Source organism: Schistocerca cancellata, chromosome 1 (assembly GCF_023864275.1).
Source record: "Schistocerca cancellata isolate TAMUIC-IGC-003103 chromosome 1, iqSchCanc2.1, whole genome shotgun sequence".
Lineage (NCBI taxonomy): Eukaryota > Metazoa > Arthropoda > Insecta > Orthoptera > Acrididae > Schistocerca > Schistocerca cancellata.
The window spans coordinates 996,931,119-996,954,137 of NC_064626.1; the positions used below are offsets into that span (position 1 = coordinate 996,931,119).

The 23,019-nt window shown below is 38.8% G+C and overlaps 1 protein-coding gene across 2 annotated transcripts; it reads right to left on the reverse strand.

Annotated features, from left to right (window-relative positions):
- Positions 1-7,520: 7,520 nt before the first annotated feature.
- LOC126088796 (nuclear receptor-binding factor 2-like) lies at positions 7,521-22,359 on the reverse strand. 2 transcript variants are annotated; one of them, XM_049906863.1, is made up of 5 exons: positions 22,128-22,359; positions 17,868-18,052; positions 12,984-13,124; positions 11,833-12,085; positions 7,521-8,288 (listed from the first exon to the last, which is right to left on the reverse strand). In XM_049906863.1, the coding sequence occupies exons 1-5, from the start codon at positions 22,149-22,151 to the stop codon at positions 8,016-8,018; spliced, it is 876 nt and encodes a 291-aa protein (XP_049762820.1). In that variant the 5' UTR covers positions 22,152-22,359; the 3' UTR covers positions 7,521-8,015. The 2 variants fall into 2 exon arrangements, with proteins under 2 accessions (XP_049762820.1, XP_049762821.1); XM_049906864.1 differs by lacking the exon at positions 22,128-22,359 and adding an exon at positions 21,869-22,022.
- Between the last annotated feature and the right edge of the window lie 660 nt (positions 22,360-23,019).

Below are 23,019 nucleotides of genomic sequence, written 5' to 3' on the forward strand. Positions count from 1 at the left end.
CTGCCCCCTCTTCAGGAACCACATGTTTGTCTGGCCTCTCAACAGATACCCCTCCATTGTGGTTGCACCTACGGTATGGCTATCTGTATCGTTGAGGCACGCAATCCTCCCCACCAACGGCAAGGTTCATGATTCATGATTGGAAAATACTCTTTGAAATATAGCGAATGAAAGGGCAAGCAGTAGTGGAGAAAGGAGTGAGGCAAAGTTGTAGCCAGTCTCCACTGATTTTCAGTAAGTACATCTACACCTACATCTTCACAGACACTCCGCAAGCCACCCTATGGTGTGTGGCAGAGGGTACACTGTACTATGACTAGTTACTTTCTGCCTATATGCCTCCGTATGAGCCGTAATTTCTCGTATCTTATTTTCGTGGTCCTTACATGTTGGTGGCAGTAGAATAGTTCAGCACTCAGCTTCAAATGCCGGTTCTATAAATTTTCACAACACTGTTTCTTGAAAAGAAAGTTGCCTTCCCTCCAGGGATTCCAATTCGAGTTCCCGAAGCATCTCTGTAGCACTTACATGTTGTTTGAACCTACTGCATTGTTCAAAACAGTTTTTAAATTCACTTATTGGACTGTTCTTTATGCCTTCTGGTGATTTTGTTTTACCTCCTTCACAATGGCAATTGGGGAGGGGGGGGGGAGGAGGAGAGAGGGCTAGATTCAGTGAGTCGGGAGGGGACAGGTGGACAATTGGTGTCATGCGTTTTTTGATCAAAAGCTGTTTTAAGAGGGCAGTGTGATCCGGCGCATTATCATGATAGAAGAACCAGTTTTGTGTGTGCCAAAGATCAGCCCTTTTCTTTTGGACACTCTCCCTCAGTCTTTGCAAAACCTTTAAGCTGAACTCCTGATTGGCAGTTTGACCCAGGGGAACGAACTCTGCATGCACAACACCTTTGCAATTGAAGAAACAAATTACTATTGTCTTTATGTTTGACTTCACTTGGCGAGCTTTTTTGGGACGAGGAGAGCCGCTTGTCTTCCACTGGATTGATTGCTGCTTTAATTCAGGGTTGTATCCAGAGCACCATGATTCATCACCAGTTATAACCTATGAAAAAAATTCAAGGTAGTCTTTGAGCAGAGTTGGAAGCTCAAAATAGGCTTGAAGTCAACACTCCCTTTGCTCGTCTGTGAGAAGGTGAGGGACAAATTTGGCTGCAACCCTTCTCATGTGCAAATCTTTGGATAAAAATCCTCTGTATTGAACCCTATAATATCTAACAGTGTTGATGAATGGTTCTGTGATGGTCTTCATGAATGAGGGCATCGATTTTGTCAACGTTCTTGTCACGTGAGAGGTGTCCAGAATGGGGTTGGTCTTCAACTGATATTTCTCCATTTTTAAAATGTGAAAAACACTCACAGACTCTGGTTTTACTTAGGGCAGCATCTCCATAAGCAGTCTGAAGCATTACAGTAGTTTCCACGGCCAATTTGCCCAACAGGAAACAAAATTTCACAGTTGCGCATTGCTCTCGATAATCTGCCATCACATTTCCACAAAAAAAACACAAAACAAACCACTCATGGGCAAACCGATGCACCAACAGCGACACAATTTCCACACTGACTCAGATGGCATGACTGTCACGGACACCTGGTCGAACAATAAGTTCTCCCACTCTCCCTCCCCACCACAGCCCAATTCCTGTTACTTTTGGGTCCCCCCTCACAAGCAGTCTCCCTTATACTCTTTCCTAAAATTCTCCCAATGAACTGAAGTTGACCATTTTCCTTCCCTACCACAGTTCTCACATGCTCGTTACATCTCATATTGCTTTGCAAAGTTATGCCCAGATATTTAAATGACTTGACTGTGTCAAACAGACACTAATAATACTTATCCAAACACTACAGGTTTATTCCTCCTCTTCAACTGCATTAACTTACATTTTTCCACATTTTGGGCTAGCTGCAGTTCATCACACCAACTGGAAATTTTGTCCAAGTTGGTCTTGTATCTTCCTACAGTCATTCAACTTCGACACCTTACCATACACCACGGCATCATCAGCAAACAACCGCAGATTGCTACCCACCCTGTTCATTTATGTATGTAGAGAACAACAGCCAGTCCTATCACACTTCCCTGGGGCACTCCTGACGCTACCCTTGTCTCCTATGAACACTCGCTGTTGAGGACAACATACTGTGTTCTATTACTTAAGAAGTCTTTGAGTCACTCACATATCTGTGAACTTACTCCATAGGCTTGTACCTTCATTAACAGCCTGCAATGGGGCACCTTGTCAGATACTTTCTGGAAATCTAGAAATATGGAATCTGCCTGTAGCCCTTCATCCGTAGTTTGCAGGATATCATGTGAGGAAAGTGCAAGCTGAGTTTCATGTGAGCGATGCCTTCTAAAACCATGCTGATTTGTGGACCTAAGCTTCTCAGTCTCAAGAAATTTTATTATATTCAAATTGACAATATGTTCAAGGATTCTGCAGCAAACAGAAGTCAGGGATATCGGTCTGTGATTCTATGGGTCCATTCTTTTACCCTTCTTATATACTGGAGTCACCTCCACCTTTTTCCAGAGCGAGATATTCGCAGTAAATGCAAGCTAGGTAAGGGGCCAACTGGGAGCAATCAGTAATGGAAATAAAGGAGAAATTTGGCGAGGGAATTAAAAGTTCAGGGAGAAGATATTATTAATAACAATAAGAGAGAGAGAGGGGGGGGGGGGCAGGCTTCGTGATGGTATTATAACTGTGGAAGAGGCACAAAGTACTTTCAATCTGTTGACTGGAATGGATAGTGCCTTGAAAGGAGGTTGAAAGATGGACATTAACAAAAGTAAATGAATTATTTGAACAGCGAAATGACAGCTGATGATGGAATTTAAGAGAATATAAAACGCAGACTGATAACAGGAAGAGAAGAATTTCTAAAAAAGAGAAGATAGTTTATATCAAATATATATTTAAATGTTAGGAAGTCTTTTCCTAAGTGTAGCCTCTATGGATGTGAAATATGGACAAGAAGAAGAGAATAGATATTTCTGAAATGCACTAGTAAAGAGGAATGCTTAATTAATGGATAATTAATGATGAGGTACTGAAATGATATCAGGACAAAAGTAATTTATGGCATGTGAAGAAAAGGAAAGAAGGAATCTTTTGCTAGGACACATCCTGTGGCATCAAGGAATTGTCAATTTGGCAATGGAGAGAGGGGTAGGTAAATGTGTGTGTGTGTGTGTGAGAGAGAGAGAGAGAGAGAGAGAGAGAGAGAGAGAGAGAGAGAGAGAGAGAGAACATATGTTAGCAACAAAAAATTTAGAATTTTTCAAAAAAATTAAGTATTAGACTGTAAGTTGCTAGAAGTTTATTTAGGTAGGGAGTGGATTCACATATATCACAGTGTGATTAAATAGTTGATTTAAATAATTAATGGAAAATCTCATATAAAGATGTGAAACAAATACTAATAGAGGGGCTGGCCAGTACTTACCTCAGCTCAGTACAGCCGATAGATACACATAAAACAGAACCGAAAATTTACATTCCTAGCTTTCGGAACAAATGTTCCTTCATCAGGGAGGAGAGAGGGGAAAGAAAGGGAAGAAGGGAAAGGAGATTCAGTTACTCACAACCCAGGCTATGAAGCAACAGGGAAAGGAAAATAGGTAGGGTAGCAAGGATGGAGGCATGGTTGTCAGAGGGAAGCCAAAGATATTCTACTGTAAGTACTGTGCCAGCTTCAAACCAAAGAGGATGCATACAGAAGTAAAGAGGTATATAGTATAAACACAACTAGTAGGATGAAAAGATGCGTGAATGGCTAAAGAGGAAAGGGAAAGAGGAGAAGACTGAAGAGTAAATGGGAGTGAGGTTGTTTAACGTAGGTTTAGTCCAGGGGGATGGCGGGATGAAAGGATGTGTTGGAGTGCAAGTTCCCATCTCCGTAGTTCAGAGGGACTGGTGTTGGGTGGGAGAAGCCAAATGGCACATACGGTGTAGCAAGTTCCTAGGTCCCTAGAATTATGCTGGAGGGCATGCTCCGCTACTGGGTATTGGGCATCTCCTAGGCGGACAGTTCGTCTGTGTCCGTTCATGCGCTCAGCCAGTTTAGTTGTTGTCATGCCGATGTAAAAGGCTGTGCAGTGCAGGCATGTCAGTTGATAAATGACATGTGTAGTTTCACACGTGGCCCTGCCTTGAATTGCGTATGTTTTACCAGTAGCGGGGCTGGAGTAGGTGGTTGTGGGGGGATGCATGGGGCAGGTTTTGCAGCGGGGTCGGTTACAGGGGTAGGAACCGCTGGGTAGAGAAGGTAGTCTGGGAATATTGTAGGGTTTAACAAGGATGTTACGGAGGTTAGGGGGGCGACGAAAGGCAACTCTGGGTGGTGTGGGGAGAATTTTGTCAAGGGATGATCTCATTTCAGGGGTTGACTTGAGAAAGTCATATCCCTGGCGGAGTAATTTGTTGATGTTTTCGAAGCCAGGATAATATTGGGTGACGAGGGGGATGCTTCTGTGTGGTCTGGGGGTAGGAACATTGTTGTTGGACGGGGAGGAATGTATTGCTCGGGAGATCTGTTTGTGGACAAGGTCTGCAGGGTAGTTGCGGGAGAGGAAAGCACTGGTCAGGTTATTGGTGTAATTGTTGAGGGATTCATCACTGGAGCAGATGCGTTTGCCACGAATACCTAGGCTGTAGGGAAGGGAGCGTTTGATGTGGAATGGATGGCAGCTATCAAAGTGAAGGTACTGTTGTTTGTTTGTGGGTTTGATATGGACAGAGGTGTGGATGTGAGCTTCAACAAGATGAAGGTCAACATCCAGGAAGGTGGCTTGGGTTTTGGAGAAGGACCAGGTGAAATTCAGATTCGAAAAGGGGTTGAGGTTATGGAGGAAATTAAGGAGTGTTTCTTCACCATGAGTCCAGACCACAAAGATGTCATCTATAAACCTATACCAGGCCAGGGGAAGCAGCTGTTGGGTCTTCAGGAAAGCCTCCTCCATGCGGCCCATGAAGAGGTTGGCATAGGACGGAGCCATCCTGGTTCCCATGGCCGTTCCCCTGATTTGTTTGTAGGTCTGGCCTTCAAAAGTGAAGTAGTTATGGGTGAGGATGAAGTTGGTAAGTGTGATGAGGAACGAGGTTTTTGGAAGATCTTCGGGTGGGCGTTGGGAGAGGTAGTGCTCAAGGGCAGAGAGACCATGGGTATGTGGGATGTTTGTGTAAAGGGATGTAGCATCTATGGTGACAAGAAAGGTTTCAGGTGGGAGAGGAGTGGGAATGGATTTGAGGCGTGCTAGGAAAGGGTTTGTGTCTTTGATGTAGGATGGGCCCACCCGAAGATCTTCCAAAAACCTCGTTCCCAATCACACTTACCAACTTTATCCTCACCCATAACTACTTCACTTTTGTAGGTCAGACCTACAAACAAATCAGAGGAACGGCCATGGGAACCAGGATGGCTCCGTCCTATGCCAACCTCTTCATGGGCCGCATGGAGGAGGCTTTCCTGAAGACCCAACAGCTGCTTCCCCTGGCCTGGTATAGGTTTATAGATGACATCTTTGTGGTCTGGACTCATGGTGAAGAAACACTCCTTAATTTCCTCCATAACCTCAACCCCTTTTCGAAACTGAATTTCACCTGGTCCTTCTCCAAAACCCAAGCCACCTTCCTGGATGTTGACCTTCATCTTGTTGAAGCTCACATCCACACCTCTGTCCATATCAAACCCACAAACAAACAACAGTACCTTCACTTTGATAGCTGCCATCCATTCCACATCAAACGCTCCCTTCCCTACAGCCTAGGTATTCGTGGCAAACGCATCTGCTCCAGTGATGAATCCCTCAACAATTACACCAATAACCTGACCAGTGCTTTCCTCTCCCGCAACTACCCTGCAGACCTTGTCCACAAACAGATCTCCCCGTCCAACAACAATGTTCCTAACCCCAGACCACACAGAAGCGTCCCCCTTGTCACCCAATATTATCCTGGCCTCGAAAACATCAACAAATTACTCCGCCAGGGATATGACTTTCTCAAGTCAACCCCTGAAATGAGATCATCCCTTGACAAAATTCTCCCCACACCACCCAGAGTTGCCTTTCGTCGCCCCCCTAACCTCCGTAACATCCTTGTTAAACCCTACAATATTCCCAGACTACCTTCTCTACCCAGCGGTTCCTACCCCTGTAACCGACCCCGCTGCAAAACCTGCCCCATGCATCCCCCCACAACCACCTACTCCAGCCCCGCTACTGGTAAAACATACACAATTCAAGGCAGGGCCACGTGTGAAACTACACATGTCATTTATCAACTGACATGCCTGCACTGCACAGCCTTTTACATCGGCATGACAACAACTAAACTGGCTGAGCGCATGAACGGACACAGACGAACTGTCCGCCTAGGAGATGCCCAATACCCAGTAGCGGAGCATGCCCTCCAGCATAATTCTAGGGACCTAGGAACTTGCTACACCGTATGTGCCATTTGGTTTCTCCCACCCAACACCAGTCCCTCTGAACTACGGAGATGGGAACTTGCACTCCAACACATCCTTTCATCCCGCCATCCCCCTGGACTAAACCTACGTTAAACAACCTCACTCCCATTTACTCTTCAGTCTTCTCCTCTTCCCCTTTCCTCTTTAGCTATTCACGCATCTTTTCATCCTACTAGATGTGTTTATACTATATACCTCTTTACTTCTGTATGCATCCTCTTTGGTTTGAAGCTGGCACAGTACTTACAGTAGAATATCTTTGGCTTCCCTCTGACAACCATGCCTCCATCCTTGCTACCCTACCTATTTTCCTTTCCCTGTTGCTTCATAGCCTGGGTTGTGAGTAACTGAATCTCCTTTCCCTTCTTCCCTTTCTTTCCCCTCTCTCCTCCCTGATGAAGGAACATTTGTTCCGAAAGCTAGGAATGTAAATTTTCGGTTCTGTTTTATGTGTATCTATCGGCTGTACTGAGCTGAGGTAAGTACTGGCCAGCCCCTCTATCTCTTTGTTAGTATTTGTGATTAAATAGTAGCAGACTAGTGTCTAAGGAGTATTGTCAAACATGTACTGCATAATATTGCTTCACTTATCTGAATACTGGGGCATACTTCAGTTTGCCTTGTTGCATAATGCATGGCATATGTACTGCTGATGTATATTGTTATCAATAGTGACACAAATAACATAGCAATCAGTGATGTGCTGCTGAATTTGTCACTCATTAAAACTCATTTCTTTTCTATGTATTACCTCACAACAGATATGCTCGCTCTCTCTCTCTCTCTCTCTCTCTCTCACACACACACACACACACACACACACACACACACACACACACTCTTGCATGCTCATGTAGAATACAACTACTTTGTTAGGGAAATGTCCCATGTATAATATGTAATTGGTATCAACTGCCCAGAATCCTTCCTGTGTAAAACACAGAAAAAAATCATTAAAGAATTTAGAATTTTTTTTACCTTAACACATAGATATAAATAAAAAATGTTTTTCTCAGAGTATTCAATAACAAAAAAAATATTTAATCTGGGATTTGGAAATTATATAGAAATATTACAAAATTGTATTCAATGAACCAGGTTTGTGGAAAAACAATAAACATAAAGCACTGAATTTCCTCCCGGTCAAGTCAAGTCCACAAGTGTTACAAATTGCACTTGAAAAATCAAACATAATTAAGGTGTGCTACTATCAACACGCAGCTCACACGGAAAACTGCAGCAATAACAGTGTAATTCCTGAGATATAACATTTGGTGACAATGTCAAAGTTTGTCACACAATGTCTTCATGTATCAAATACATGATGGTGATATAAGTAGTAGCAAATACACACAACTTTGTTATTTACAATATTGGCACCTTTACATACAACTTTTCTAGAATTTATACTTCTGTCTCTCTGTCACATACATACTCATTTCATAATATCTTAAGAGACTTTTCACAACCTTGTAGCCATTATATAATGCTCATGAAAGCAATATACTGAAGTTGTCAAAGTGTACTATCGGAAGAAGCTCTCTTACTGAAGACAGAGAAGTCAAATTCTGGCATTTCTAAAGGTGCAAGAACAGGCAGCTCACGGGGTGAGGAATTCGCATCACCCTCCAGGTCTCCACAGGGAGAGAACACAAAAGGAGAACTTCCACCTGCAGATCCTGCAGTCACTGTGTGATGGCAGTCTGAGGTACCATTAGTTTCACTGATTATACCTGTTCCAGGCGGAGCATTTTCACGAGCAGCTGCTTCAGCTTCCAATCTCTGCACCTGGAGTAAAAAAGTAACAGAATTAAACAGCAATGAAACGTGTTTCAAAATTTTGCTTTAACACTGGACAGGGCACGGTGTCCCATGCATCATACTGTGCAACTTTGAATAAGAAGCTGATAAGAATATCCTTGTGCCCCCCCCCCTTTTTTACTAATACATGATGTTAATACCATCACAAAATACGCATGAGAAATCACAATGGCACCTCCAAAATGTAACACAAGACTCCTGGACTACTGACCAGCTGCTCTTTCACATACATATTTATTGTTGTTGTTGTTGTTGTTGTTGTTGTTGTTGTGGTCTTCAGTCCTGAGACTGTTTGATGCAGCTCTCCATGCTAACTTATCCTGTGCAAGCTTCTTCATCCTTCTGAATCTGCTTAGTGTATTCATCTCTTCGTCTCCCTCTACGATTTTTACCCTCCACGCTGCCTTCCAATGCTAAATTTGTGATCCCTTGATGCCTCAGAACATGTCCTACCAACCAATCCCTTCTTCTAGTCAAGTTGTGCCACAAACTCCTCTTCTCCTCAATTCTATTCAATACCTCATCATTAGTTATGTGAACCCATCTAATCTTCAACATGCTTCTGTAGCACCAAAATTCAAAAGCATCTATTCTCTTCTTGTCTAAACTATTTATCGTCCATGTTTCACTTCCATACAAATACTTTCAGAAACGACTTCCTGACACTTAAATCAATACTCGATGTTAACAAATTTCTCTTCTTCAGAAACGCTTTCCTTGCCATTGCCAGTCTACATTTTATATCCTCTCTACTTTGACCATCATCAGTTATTTTGCTCCTCAAATAGCAAAACTCCTTACTTCTTTAAGTGTCTCATTTCCTACTCTAATTCCCTCAGCATCACCCGACTTAATTTGACTACATTCCATTATCCTCGTTTTGTGTTTTGCTTTTGTTGATGTTCATCTTATACCCTCCTTTCAAGACACTGTCCATTCCATTTAACTGCTCTTCCAAGTCCTTTGCTGTCTCTGACAGAATAACGATGTCATCGGCGAACCTCAAAGTTTTTATTTCTTCTCCATGGGTTTTAATACCTACTCCGAACTTTTCTTCTGTTTCCTTTACTGCTTGCTTAATATACAGATTGAATAGCATCGGGGAGAGGCTACAACCCTGTCTCCCTTCCCAACCATTGCTTCCCTTTCATGTGCCTCGACTCTTATAACTGCCATCTGATTTCTGTACAAATTGTAAATAGCCTTTCGCTCCCTGTATTTTACCCCTGCCGCTTTCAGAATTTGAAAGAGACTATTCCAGTCAACGTTGTCAAAAGCTTTCTCTAAGTCTACAAATGCTAGAAACGTAGGTTTACCTTTCCTTAATCTTTCTTCTAAGATAAGTCGTAGGGTCAGTATTGCCTCACGTGTTCCAACATTTCTACGGAATCCAAACTGATCTTCCCCGAGGTCGGCTTCTACTAGTTTTTCTCCATTAGTCTATAAAGAATTCACGTTAGCATTTTGCAGCTGTGACTTATTAAACTGATAGTTCAGTAATTTTCACATCTGTCATTACCTCCTTTCTTTGGGATTGAAATTATTATATTCTTCTTGAAGTCTGAGGGAATTTCGCCTGTCTCATAAATCTTGCTCACCAGATGGTAGAGTTTTGTCAGGACTGGCTCTCCCAAGGCTGTCAGTAGTTCTAATGGAATGTTGTCTACTCCTGGGGCCTTGTTTCGACTTAGGTCTTTCAGTGCTCTGTCAAACTCTTCACGCAGTATCATATCTCCGGTTTCATATTCATCTACCTCCTCTTCCATTTCCATAATATTGTCCTCAAGAACATCGCCCCTGTATAGACCCTCTATATACTCCTTCCATCTTTCTGCTTTCCCTTCTTTGCTCAGAACTGGGTTTCCATCTGAGCTCTTGATATTCATACAAGTGGTTCTCTTTTCTCCAAAGATCTCTTTAATTTTCCTGTAGGCAGTATCTATCTTACACCTAGTGAGATAAGCCTCTACATCCTTACATTTGTCCTCTAGCCATCGCTGCTTAGCCATTTTGCACTTCCTGTCAATCTCATTTTTGAGACATTTGTATTCCTTTCTGCCTGCGTCATTTACTGCATTTTTATATTTTCTCCTTTCATCAATTAAATTCAATATTTCTTCTGTTACCCAAGGATTTCTACTAGCCCTTGTCTTTTTACCTACTTGATCCTCTGCTGCCTTCACTACTTCATCCCTCAGAGCTTCCCATTCTTCTTCTACTGTATTTCTTTCCTCCATTTCTGTCAATTGTTCCCTTATGCTCTCCCTGGAACTCTGTACAACCTCTGGTTCTTTCAGTTTACCCAGGTCCTATCTCCTTGAATTGCCACCTTTTTGCAGTTTCTTCAGTTTTAATCTACAGTTCATAACCAATAGATTGTGGTCGGAGTCCACATCTGCCCCTGGAAATGTCTTACAATTTAAAACCTGGTTCCTATATCTCTGTCTTGCCATTATATAATATATCTGATATCTTCTAGTATCTCCAGGATTCTTCCATGTATACAACCTTCTTTTATGATTCTTGAACTAAGTGTTAGCTATGTTTAAGTTGTGCTCTGTGCAAAATTCTACCAGATGGCTTCCTCTTTCATTTCTTACCCCCAATCCATATTCACCCACTATGTTTCCTTCTCTCCCTTTTCCTACTCTCGAATGCCAGTCACCCATGACTATTAAATTTTCGTCTCCCTTCACTTCCTGAATAATTTCTTTTATCTCATCATACATTTCATCAATTTCTTCATACACATTATCAATGTAAAACTTACGTTTGCAGATCATGAGAAAAAATTATTTAACAAAGCTCATTTCTCTGCAAAGGAGTTTAGCTGTGGGAAAGTGTAAAATCAGAATCAAACAGAATATTTTTTTTGTTTCAGAAGCTACAATGTGCAGCATAGCTTACAAAATGCATGAATAATTAAACCCAACTGACACTACTTCATTCATCAGTTGATCACTGTACCATTATGAACAACTTCTGTAAGACAGTAAATTCCATTATTAGTACTATCACAAGTTTTCTTCATTTATTGTACATTAATAATAAAAATTAAATAATATTTTTAGTGAAATATCCACTGGAAGTGGCATAAAGATCACATATTGGATCTCTATGAGGCACTGGTTTCTTTCGAGTGTGTTGTCAACTTATAGGTGATGCACCATTGAAATGAAAAAAACAGCATAAAAATTCACACATTCAATGCATTTTTACACTCTAATTTTTTGTGAGACATACAAAAAAGTTATATCACTAACTTTACTTCACACACTGGTGAAGAAAACACCAAAGAAGTCAATGCCCATAGCTTGGATATTAATGAAGTTGAAAGAATGTATTGGTCTTTGTTTCATGATGTGCCAGTCATTACTTACCTAAATAACAAGAGATTACAAATATCTTTAATAAGTTAGCAGTAGTTAGGTACTTCACCCCATTTACTGGTAATTCATTCTTCTGCTACACACACAAAACACTAAACTCAGCAGAGGAACAACATGCTCACCACAGATTGCAGGCGCTCTGTTTCACGCACACTGGCATCTAGTTGAGTGATGAGCTGCATTACAAGGGCCCTCAATTGACTGTTAAGTGTTCGAAGTTCCTCAATCACTGTTTGTTCATCCTTAGGTCGTTTGCTGCCCTCAATAACAGCCGCTACTGGCTGTGCACATGTTTCTTGTGAGTCATCAGCATCACTTCCTCCATCACCATGATGTACAAGCAACTGCAAGAGAGAGTCTGCTTCTTCCATTGTTCTGTAATGATAACAAAGCTTTAATATGCAGCATTCAATACCCCAATAACTTACATATAAAACAATTAAATCTGTAGTCTTTTCAAATGTCTCAGCATGATTAGCTCCACATATGTACTCTAAAGAAACAGTAGTTTTTGTTTTGATTTAATCCTGTATCATTTAGAATTATAATCAATTAACATTCACTATATGAAGATGATGATTCCTAATCTGACTGTAGCAGAGACAATGAAAACACCCAAATAAGTTACACACAAAATTCTTTGCCCGTCCAATATTGGAAGCAGCGATCTAAACGTATAATGAATTCCACTAGGAAGATAGTTGATGCAAAACAGAACAACAACAACAACTCCATGCAGTTGAAATTAGATCATTACATTTTTACTTCTGGTTATAGTCAGTTCAATAGTCTGCAAAATGGTTCTATTATATAATCACAAACAACAAATCAATAATTTGCATCTACAGTTGTGCTACTGGAAACCAAATAATATAAATGGACTTTTAATGTGGCAGATTCCAGAGAGTGTGAAGATGGTACAAAAATAGATTGTACATATATTCATTTACAAGCCTGTAACACAGGCTTTACTCTTGACAATAAATTAAGCCATTTAAAGTGGAGAATAATTTTTGCAGTAGGAATGTAATCTGTCTACTTTTCATTTTAATGGGTGTTGTTTTTATGACACTATCATTCAAGAATTTTGTAATAACATGTTAGAAAATGTACATAAACCAAAAATCTTAAATACACCAGATTCGCTGATAATAATTGGGACCTTCTGCATATGTTAGTGCATAAATATTTTCCAGCTACCTAAAATAATACAATTTTATTAAAACAAAATCTCTTAAGCATGCAGATTTCAACTTGTGCTCCCTTTACTCACTTGTAAATGGCTAACTGAAGATTATTCTTTCCCTCCTCTTGTTGCAGAGAAGATAGATTTTCATCTTTCACAAACTTAAAGGACATCTTCTTCTTATTTTCAAGAGCTCTCTTAAATGTTTCAAACTGATCCTTCTTCAACCTGCATTAAATTGAATTGAGTCAAGCCTTCACAAAACCATAAGAGGTTAGGAATAAGAAAGGACTGCATATCACACTTTTAAATTCCGTATGAGCCAAAGCTTGTGTTATTTTAATCTCCCATAAATCAAACCTTATTGCCCTGCATCAAATTAAACATATTTTTTTCATTTTCTTTACTTTGTTAATATTCTGGGCCTCACTAAAGCAAAACCGATATAGATTAGTGTTTTACTGTAATAAAGATGACTCTTCATTTGTTTTTATATATAACCAGTGCCATAAACAATAACATAAAACATGTGATGCGTAGTGCTATTTTTCAAACTATCATATTGAACATTTCTGAATATATAAATATATATACAGAGAACCAATGCATTATTTTTTTTGCATGCCAGCATTTTTATGCTTGGTACTGCCTCATTTATGACAGAATTATATGATGTTCAATGTTTTCCAATATTTGCCTAAAATTATACACTGTGATTATACAACTTTACTTATTTGCAGATGATATTCTGTAGTCATATGTGCACCATATACAGCAACAGAAATTGCAAGGTGGAATTTAAACATCTATAACAGTACAGATTAGTGCTCACTGAGTAAGACAGCCCCAGCCATCAAAAGGGCTGGAAGGCAACCACCAAACAACAAAATAAATAGGTGCAGGATTTGCTGCTCAGCATAATGCCACTAGAACCTGTCCTTCACCTGCCTCTAACCTCACACTCCTTTAAACACCCTGCCTGCCCCCACAGCAGCTTCACACCTCTCTTGGTACTCTTTTACTTTTTTCTAGCTTACTTTTGTTTTACTTCTCTCTTTCTCTCTTGATTCTACATCTTGGTCTTGCAACTTTGTTTCATCATCCCTTTTCAAGATATGTTATAAGCCAAGACTTGAACCACAACAATTCATATCTGGTATGAAACCCATTGCGATTGTTGTGCTTTTTTCAGAAAAAGGCATTACCATTGCCATGCAAAATTGCCAACTTTCCTCTCATCCTCACTAATACTTACATTTAGTCAGTATTGGCGTAAATGGTATATAACTGAAGGCAGACTCATTTCTTAGTAGGCAACAGACAGCCTAATAACATGTAAATTAATTAATTAAGGTCTGGTTTACACATTTTTAGTGTGACTAATTCTTTTTTCCACTCTTCTGTGTACCTTCATAGCTCTTCAGGAACATTCTTCTCCCATATTAAAGACTTTGTCCCTTTCTGGCACACAGTTTTAACCTACTGAGAAGTTTCAAATCAGTACGGACTCCTCTGCAGAGTGAAAATACATACTGAATTCATTTATGAGCATCAAGAACTGGAGTGGATCAAGCGGTGAACCTACAGGAGATAATGTTTAATATTTCCTCACTCTGAATTTAGCCTTATTTCTATGGTGTAAATATTAACAATCTTTACTTTCAGTTATTAAGATATGACTCCATTCCTGCATGGAGAATGCATTTAACACAATACCACTGCAGTTTTCCTAATGCACAGCTGAGTGGTAATGTGGCAGACTATGGATCCAGAAGTCAGTGGTTGGATCCAAAGCCGGTCTTAGAATTTTTGTGTGTTGGTTAACACTTCTTTTACCGCTGGCATGTCTATTAAAGTGAAAAATGCCAAGACACACTGCTTCACAGCCTATGCTGCACTGTAGGTTCCCCATAACTGGCTGGGTAAATAGTTCAAAGGCCACATGTAGGCAAGGGCATTGTACCTCCAATAGGACCACTTCTGCGAAAGCAGAATGGTATTCAAACCAACCTGTGGTTTGATGACAGCAGTAGAATTTTACCGTCCACACAACTGAAGAACCTGACAAGATCACAAAAAATACCACTTTGTAATTTTTCTTATATAACTGTACAAGAATTTTCTGAGATCATATGCTGCTTTTTCTGTAGCAGCATCCAACCCGAGCCATCATCAAACAGTTATTCTGAGAATGGAGGTTCAATATTCTGTTGTGCAAAATATTTTCTCAAAAATTTCTGGTAATATGGAAAGGAGGAAGATAGGTGTATAATTAAGATCACTTGCTTATCTCTTCTTTTATAAATGGGTGTTACTACCGATACCTTTATATAACTCTGCCCCCAACTTTAACCATTCCTTCTGAAACATCTCATCTACCAGTGCCTAACATTTCCTCATATCTCGAATGGCTTTAGACCACTCACCTGACGTTATTTCTCGATTGTCATTAGTTTTATTATCAACTATCTGTTTCTAATTTAGCTTGAATTACAAAAAAATTTAAAGAAATCTTGGAGTATCCTCCGTGTTTTAGGTTACTATACCATCTGTCATCTATTCTCTACCCAATACAGTTTGTTTTGTTTTCTTTATTCTTTTTTATTTTAATTTGTTGTTGTTATAAAAGTTTCTCATTGCCTTGAAGATATTCCTAATAGTTTTGTGTAATGTGGCATATTCTATTATGTTTACCATTTACTTGAAACTCTTACCTTCTCTTTCACAGTTGCTTTATTCCTGCTGAGAGTTTCCTTTGCTTTCTACCTTCTTCATAATTAAAATATCTCTCACTGTCTGCATAAGTATCTTTTTTAATTCATTTCTATTTGTGTTTATATCTACATAAATTAATTTTGTGTGCTGCTGAACTTGGTGCTTACTTTACTTTGGTGTACTTCCATATACTTAAATAAATTCTCATAATCAACATTCTGATTTCCTGCCTCATGAGTCTTTATAGCTTTTTTTCTATTTTTATTTCGTGTCTTGCAAGTATATCATCACTTAAACCTCAAAATGGTTTGGGATGCTCACATCCTATACAACATCTTTATTATTTGAAAAAATATAGAAAATTTCATTTTTCAGTGCATTTGAATCTTGCAATTACCATCTTCTATTTTTTCCCCCTTCTTCCGGAAGACTGTGTTCGGAAGAAACACCATTCACTTCTTAGGATTTTTTTTTATATACAGGGGAATATTTCTGCTGTTTTCTTTCTTTCTTTCTTTTCTTTTCTGTCTGATGCGGAAACCGACATAGGAAGGATGACCAAAGTGATGCTGAGAATATTGAAGAAGAAAAATGTAGTTTGAGTAGACAACTTTGTTTGTGGTACCATATATTAGTGATACTTCATGCTATTTTATGTATATTTTAGTTCTCAGTGTTTCTGTATTACAGCATACCTGTGCAGCTTTTTGTATATTTTTCTTACATTCATGAATATTTTATGCTTATTACTGATACTTTTCTCTAAAAAATAATCCTTTTAGTACATAATATTTTGTTTCATTTTTTTCTTTTTATGACACATTTTGTATAATTTATTTAAAACTGTAATATTGTTATAATATATGAGACATGGACAACTAAAATAACTGCTATTACAACCACCACTGCCACTGACAACATTTGCATTACATTTTTGTAGGGGGGACTTGCTATCATTTATCAGTTTCTGCAAATCGTCTTATATTCCGTCTTCCTCATCAACATATGAACTTGTTAGTATACAGATATGAGTGACTTTCACATGATATCTTTTATTTATTTTTAAAATACATCTTGTTATTCTGTCTGAGAGTCCTTCAATATATAAATTTTCTTGTTTATGATAATTCCCTCCCTGTTCTCTCCATCTGTAGTCAAACATACATCCAATTTTTTATTCTATTGTTCTTCACTTCTCCTCTCACTTTAGATAGCCGTTATATATCCCAATTGATCTTATTTTGCTCCTCTCTCTCAATTCGAGAACCACATATCAATAAGTTATACTGTTTCTTGTCATTAAATAAAAAGTGTAGATGCACTGGGATTTCTAAGGTTCTTGTTACTGCCTGTTTACCCAAATGTCACATAGCAATGTGGAGGGCACAGGCAGCTGGACATACCCCATGGCTTAAAACCATTACCTGAGTTTGCTCAGTGAATTCCTCTCTATAGTCTTTCACCAATATCAGAGTACTGATGTCCCACGAACTCATGAAAGAGGCCATCCTACAATACTACTCAAGGTTCACTATAATTTCATGACCAGAAGAGGGTGGCAAGGCTAATTCATTCACAAATGATGTTTTTTAACAACAGTGTTAAATACTGGCAGAGCTACTCTCAAAGCAGTCTCAGCCAAAGTCAAAGTGTTTCTAAATCTCAAAGCCTGGGACCAACAAGGCCAGTTTGTGTGCTAATCGCATGTCAGTGGGAACTTCAGGTGTCCAGTCAATATTGCCATTAAATTAAACAGCCTTCATGTCACTTCTGATATATTTAGTCCAGAGGGTAAATTCACTTTGACTAACCACAATGTCAGTAGTGTTTCTGACAAATCTACTTCTTTTCTGCTGATGTGTCATCAAAATTGTTACCTTATGTATAACAATGGCAGTAGGACTCAAACATTTGGTTCAGACATTGTGATCTACTCTAACTGGCTCCCTTAATCCTCAGTAAGACCTGAATATGTCTCCTCCCCCCCCCCCTCCCCCATTCTTAGTGCACACACTTATTACAACTAAAGGTAAAAAAATCTGCCTGTTCTACATCACCAATACAGCCATCATAGTTAAGATAGGGAATTTGTATTTTTAATGTAGGAAAAAAAAAGGAATCAGTACAGGAATTATAAGAAAATAACCATTAATCAGGGGTTTGCACATATTGCTTCTAAATTCTTGGTTTTATGTATATTGTGGGTGAGTCCTACATATATATATTACATTAAAAACTGTGATACAAAAAGTATACCTTATTATTTCTTGCTGTCTCACATGATAATCATGCTGTAAATGTAGTGATTCTAGAGCTCTAGTTACACTAGTAAGCTTCATTGCTTCTTTCAACATTGATGCAGCATTTTGGTGGCACTGCACAGCTTCATCAAACCGTTTGTATCGGAGATGTGTGTCAGCTTTACGGTGCTGCTGATGGGCCTGGGGGAAAAAATGGTATCATAACATATCAAAATATTTGCCATGTGTATAGCCTATGAAGTAAATAACAAACAAGTTAACCAGTAATTTCAAATACTTTTTTCATAAATGTGGTTTTGAGTCAGTTGAACATCTGCACAAGATAAGGTAATTATGTTGTAAAGGTGTGGGTGCTGTATGCATGTGATTGAGTGAAAATATTTTCATTACATTAAGAGCTTTTCTTTTTTTCTTTTTTCCAAATATATGTCAACTGACAACATGATATTTAGAAAACTTTATGAAAATATCAGTTTTTCGAGTTAGGGGTTTTAGATAAATTATATGATGAAGAAAAACATTTTTTTTTTCCCATTGAAGATAAAAAGTGACTGAAAGGGTTAAGATTCAGAAGAAAGCTCTATGAATCATGAAAGACATTCATATCTTGTAGAGTACTTTTCAAGGAACTTTAAATTTTGACACATCCAGCTATGTACATTTGTGAAAACGTCTGCTTCCTAAAGTCACTTGGGAAATCAAAATACTGAAAACCCACACTCATAATTGTGAACTGAAAAACAAGAACGATTTTCTTAGCAAGTTGCATAGCACAGGCTTGTATCAGAAAAATGTACAGCATCAATAACACCTTTTTTGCACGACAGGAATTAATAGACTTTGAAAAGGAAAGGTAGTTGGAGATAGGCACATGGGACATTACATTTTGGAAATTGTTAGGGAATTCAATACTCCCAAGATCCACAGTGTCAAAAGTGTGCCGAGAATACTAAATTTAAGGCAACACCTATCACCACGGACAATGCAGTGCCTGACACCTTCATTTAACGACCGAGAGCATCAGCGCTTGCGTAGGGTTGTTAGTGCTATCAGGCAAGCAATGCTATGTGAAATAACCACAGAAATCAATGTGGGATGTATGATGAACATATTTGTTATGACAGTGGAGTGAAATTTGGTGTTAATGGGCTATGGCAGCAGACGACCGATGTTATTGCCTTTGCTAACACATGATATTGCCTGCAGAGCCTCTCCGGGGCCTGTGGCTGTGTTTGTTGGATCCTACATGACTGGAAAACCACGGCCTGGTCAGATGAGTTCCAATTTCACTTGTTAAGAGCTGATGGTAGGGTTCGTGTGTGGTGCAGACCCAATGATGCTATGGACACAAATTGTCAAGAGGGCATTGTGCAAGCTGGATGTGGCTCCATATTGATGTGGGCTATGTGTAATGGAATGGATCAAGGTCCTCTGATCCAACTGAACCAATCATTGACTAGAAATGGTTATGTTCGGCTACTTGGAGACCATTTGCCATCATTTGTGGACTTCCATGTTCCCAAACAACAATGGAATTATTATGGATGACAGTGTACCATTTCACTGGGCCACAATTTTTCATGACTGGTTTGAAGAACATTTTGGACAATTTGAACAAACAGTTTGGCTGCACAGATCGCTCAGCACGAATCCCATCAATCGTTCATGGGATATAATTGAGAGGTTAGTTTGTGCACAAAATCCTGCAATGGCAAGAATTTCCCAGTTGTGGATGACTATAGACTAAGCCTGGCTCAGTATTTCTGCAGGGGCTTCCATCGGCTTGTTGAGTCCATGCCACATTGAATTGGTCACTACACTGGGCAAAATGAGGTCCAAAATGATATTAGCATGTACCCCACGACCAATAAAAGTTTAACTAGTAATGAAGTCCAATTTAAGAGACTTTATTGGTGGCCAAATTCCTTCTACTCCCAAGAAAAATTTCTTAGTGGAACCAACTGATGTTGAATATATGTTATAAATATCAAATAATGAGTGTTACATAAACTATATCTGCACATCAATGTAATGAATGTAAATTAATGTTGAAACTGGTGATGTATGGCTACAATAGCTTAAGAATTATCAAGTGTCCTTCACTGTACTGAATATTTACTCTCTTTGTGACAAGTCCACTACTGCCCCATAAATGAAAATATGATTAACATTTGTTTTAACTTTTTCTACATCCATGAGGAGGATTTCACTTGGGATGTGGAGAAGGGACATTAGCAAAGCTCTTTTTTTTTAACACTTTTTATTAGGTTGCTTTCTCATCTGTAAGTTCAAACAAATTTTGCAACTGATTTTAAACCAATCATGATGAGCTTAAGTCTTGAAATTTTAAACAAGACTCAGAACTGGATGACAATAAAGTAGGCATCTCCTCATCTGCCTGATCCATCTAGCACCTGTAGAGGGGGTGTGAAAGGATTGGTGACACCTGGTATCATGGTAGCCGTGCAGTAACAGTGTGTCACACAGCTAGCATTGGAATACATTCCAGCTGGTGTGCGAGCAGATGGGCATCACTGACTGGAGGTGGGGTGGAGGGTGGAAGCAGGGATGGATAGTGAGAGGAGGGAGGCAAGATGGACATTGGGGGAGGGGAAGATTGGAAGAGAGACAAGGAGGAGGAGGGGGGGAGGGGGAGGAGGAGGAGGGGGAGGAGGAGGAAGGGAGAGGGTCAGAGAGAGGGAAAGATGTGTGCAATGTATGTGATATACGTATACACAATCGAAGGCACATGTAAAATCTAGTATGTATATAAATAATTATTTAAGTAAAAAAAAATAATACACCACATTTTTAAAACAGATTAAAATGTATAAAATAATTATTCAATAACATACATTTTTTTGGACTAAAAAGTGTAAAACAATTTCTCCTTAGCCCTATACAGATTTCTAGCTCCATAGAGATAGTCCTGAGAATTTGTGATTGTGAATTTTTAATAGCTGCGTAAGTATTTGAAAGATTTATAACAAAAAACATGGGGCAGATGCAATAAATAATTCATCATGTCTAGTTAGCCTATTACATACTGCATGCACCCCACATTTTTTTGTTATAAATCTTACATGCATTTTCATAGCTTTCAAAAATTCAGAATCACAAATTTTCAGCACAATCTCTGTGGAGATAGGAGAAATTGTTTTACATCTTTAGCCTGGTTTAGAAATATGTTAAAATTTTATTTTTATTTAAATAAGTTTTTATGTGTGTGTTCTTGTTTATGACATGTTCTACAGTCTTGCTATGGATCAAAAAGTATATCTAATCTAGTATGTCTTTACTAATTTTCCACTCAGAACATACATATTCACACACTTTCACTGAGTTCAACATCACATTACTCATAACACAATGATGAGATGCTGACTCAATCCTAGCTACCATGAAAATATGATGCAAGCCTTAGACCAGATGCTGAAGTAGTCTCTCCAGCAACAGTTTATGTGAAAGTTACAAGTATGATAAGTACATGATGATAATGTCTCATGGCTTGTACAGTGGCACATAATTACTTACTAAATGCATTGTATTATTCCATAACTTTTTGTATATATTAACTCTTTCATACTTTACGAATATTTTAAGGTTTACTTTTTGTATGAACTCCCTGTTGATTTATGACAGTAAAATGTGACAGTTAATTTTCCTTCTTTATTCTGCACATTAAATCTGGCAAATCCTATCAATTACATGTTTTTATGAATGCAAAATAAATAAATACAAAAGAAACTTGATGTAACATTGACTCTACCACTCTGCATACAACTTGAACATCAAATCCAAGCAACAGCATTATAGCTTTGCATTGTGTACTTGAAAGGGGAAAAATATATGGGAGATTGCATAGAGCCTGGTCAAATGCAAATAAGAGCCTGATGGTTCTAATGAGATCGGGATATATACATATCACCACCGCGATATAAAGACATACTCCCATTGTACGTAAATTTTTATCTACAGCCTCAGTTATTAGCTTACCAAACAACAATGGCATTGATGACATTTCAATGATTATCTGTGAAAATAAATATTACACCCATCGGCTTCGTAGCTGCGCCATACAAATTAAGAAACAGCTGTTATCTAGAGACTGATGATAATCGTAACTTATGAACTCAAACATATGTCGTTGCGCAGCACAAAGAAGGCGAACAGCATTGGATACAACTGAAACCTCGGGTATCATATTTATTAAAAAGATATTTCTGTCCATATTAAGTTTCATTTATATACTGACCACGTTTAACGCAGAAGATTCCATTGCGTCTTGTTTTACAATACGAAGAGGGAGCTCATAAAGGGTGTTTTCCCGAAACTTTAAATAAAAAGTAATAAATCAGCCTTCGGCTATCAGACGTCATTTCTCAAGGCACAATTAAAAAAAAAAAAATGTATATCAGATGTAAACACAACACCTAGCAGATGTCAGATTTCGTTCTTCACTTGTTTCTCCTTGCAAGGATCACAGAGCTGCAGTGGAACCAATAGTTCCCTAGTCATCACTCATCACAAAGGGTAATCAATTTTTGCAGAGTTGCAGACATTACATGCGGAATGCTCTTTACTTGCGCAGGAAAAAAAAAAAACTTGCTTAATGTTCCGAACCAACAATGTCTGTAATAAAAGATTGAGGTTTCGAACAGTTTTTCTGACTCAAGTAGACCTTCGGATTTACTGAAACTACAAATTACCTGTAAGTCACGAGATATTAGGTTAGTGTTCGCCATTACTTTCTGAAATTGAAGGATTGACGTGACTGTGCGTTTCGCACTTATCTTGATTTCTTAACTTTGATATCAAGGGGGAAACTGTACTTGTCTTACTGTTAGACGTTTTCTTTCGGAAATCAGCAGTAGGAGAGACGTACAGTTATTCCATAGGCAATGGGTTTGATCCAGCCACATTCGCGGCTTGTAGAGTTTATTAATTTTTTCTGGGTACTGTAAGATGTAATGTATTATCTACTCAATAGAAAGGAGGAAAAGAAATTACATTTCGCCGACACGAATGTTGCCTGAGACTGCACATTCTTTAATGGATAAAGACGTACAAGGCAACCGTATGTAACCTTGCGGATTTATGAAGCAAAAAGTATATCTTATCTAAACAGTATTGATACTCGCCCGAAA

Coding starts and splice junctions, on each gene's coding strand:
- LOC126088796 (XM_049906863.1), bottom strand. CDS start 22,151: ATGGAATCTTCTGCGTTAAACGTG. Junction 12,086..12,983: donor CTTCAGTTAGCCATTTACAA/GTGAGTAAAGGG, acceptor TTATCATTACAG/AACAATGGAAGAAGCAGACT. Junction 8,289..11,832: donor CAGAGCGCCTGCAATCTGTG/GTGAGCATGTTG, acceptor TTTTTACTCCAG/GTGCAGAGATTGGAAGCTGA.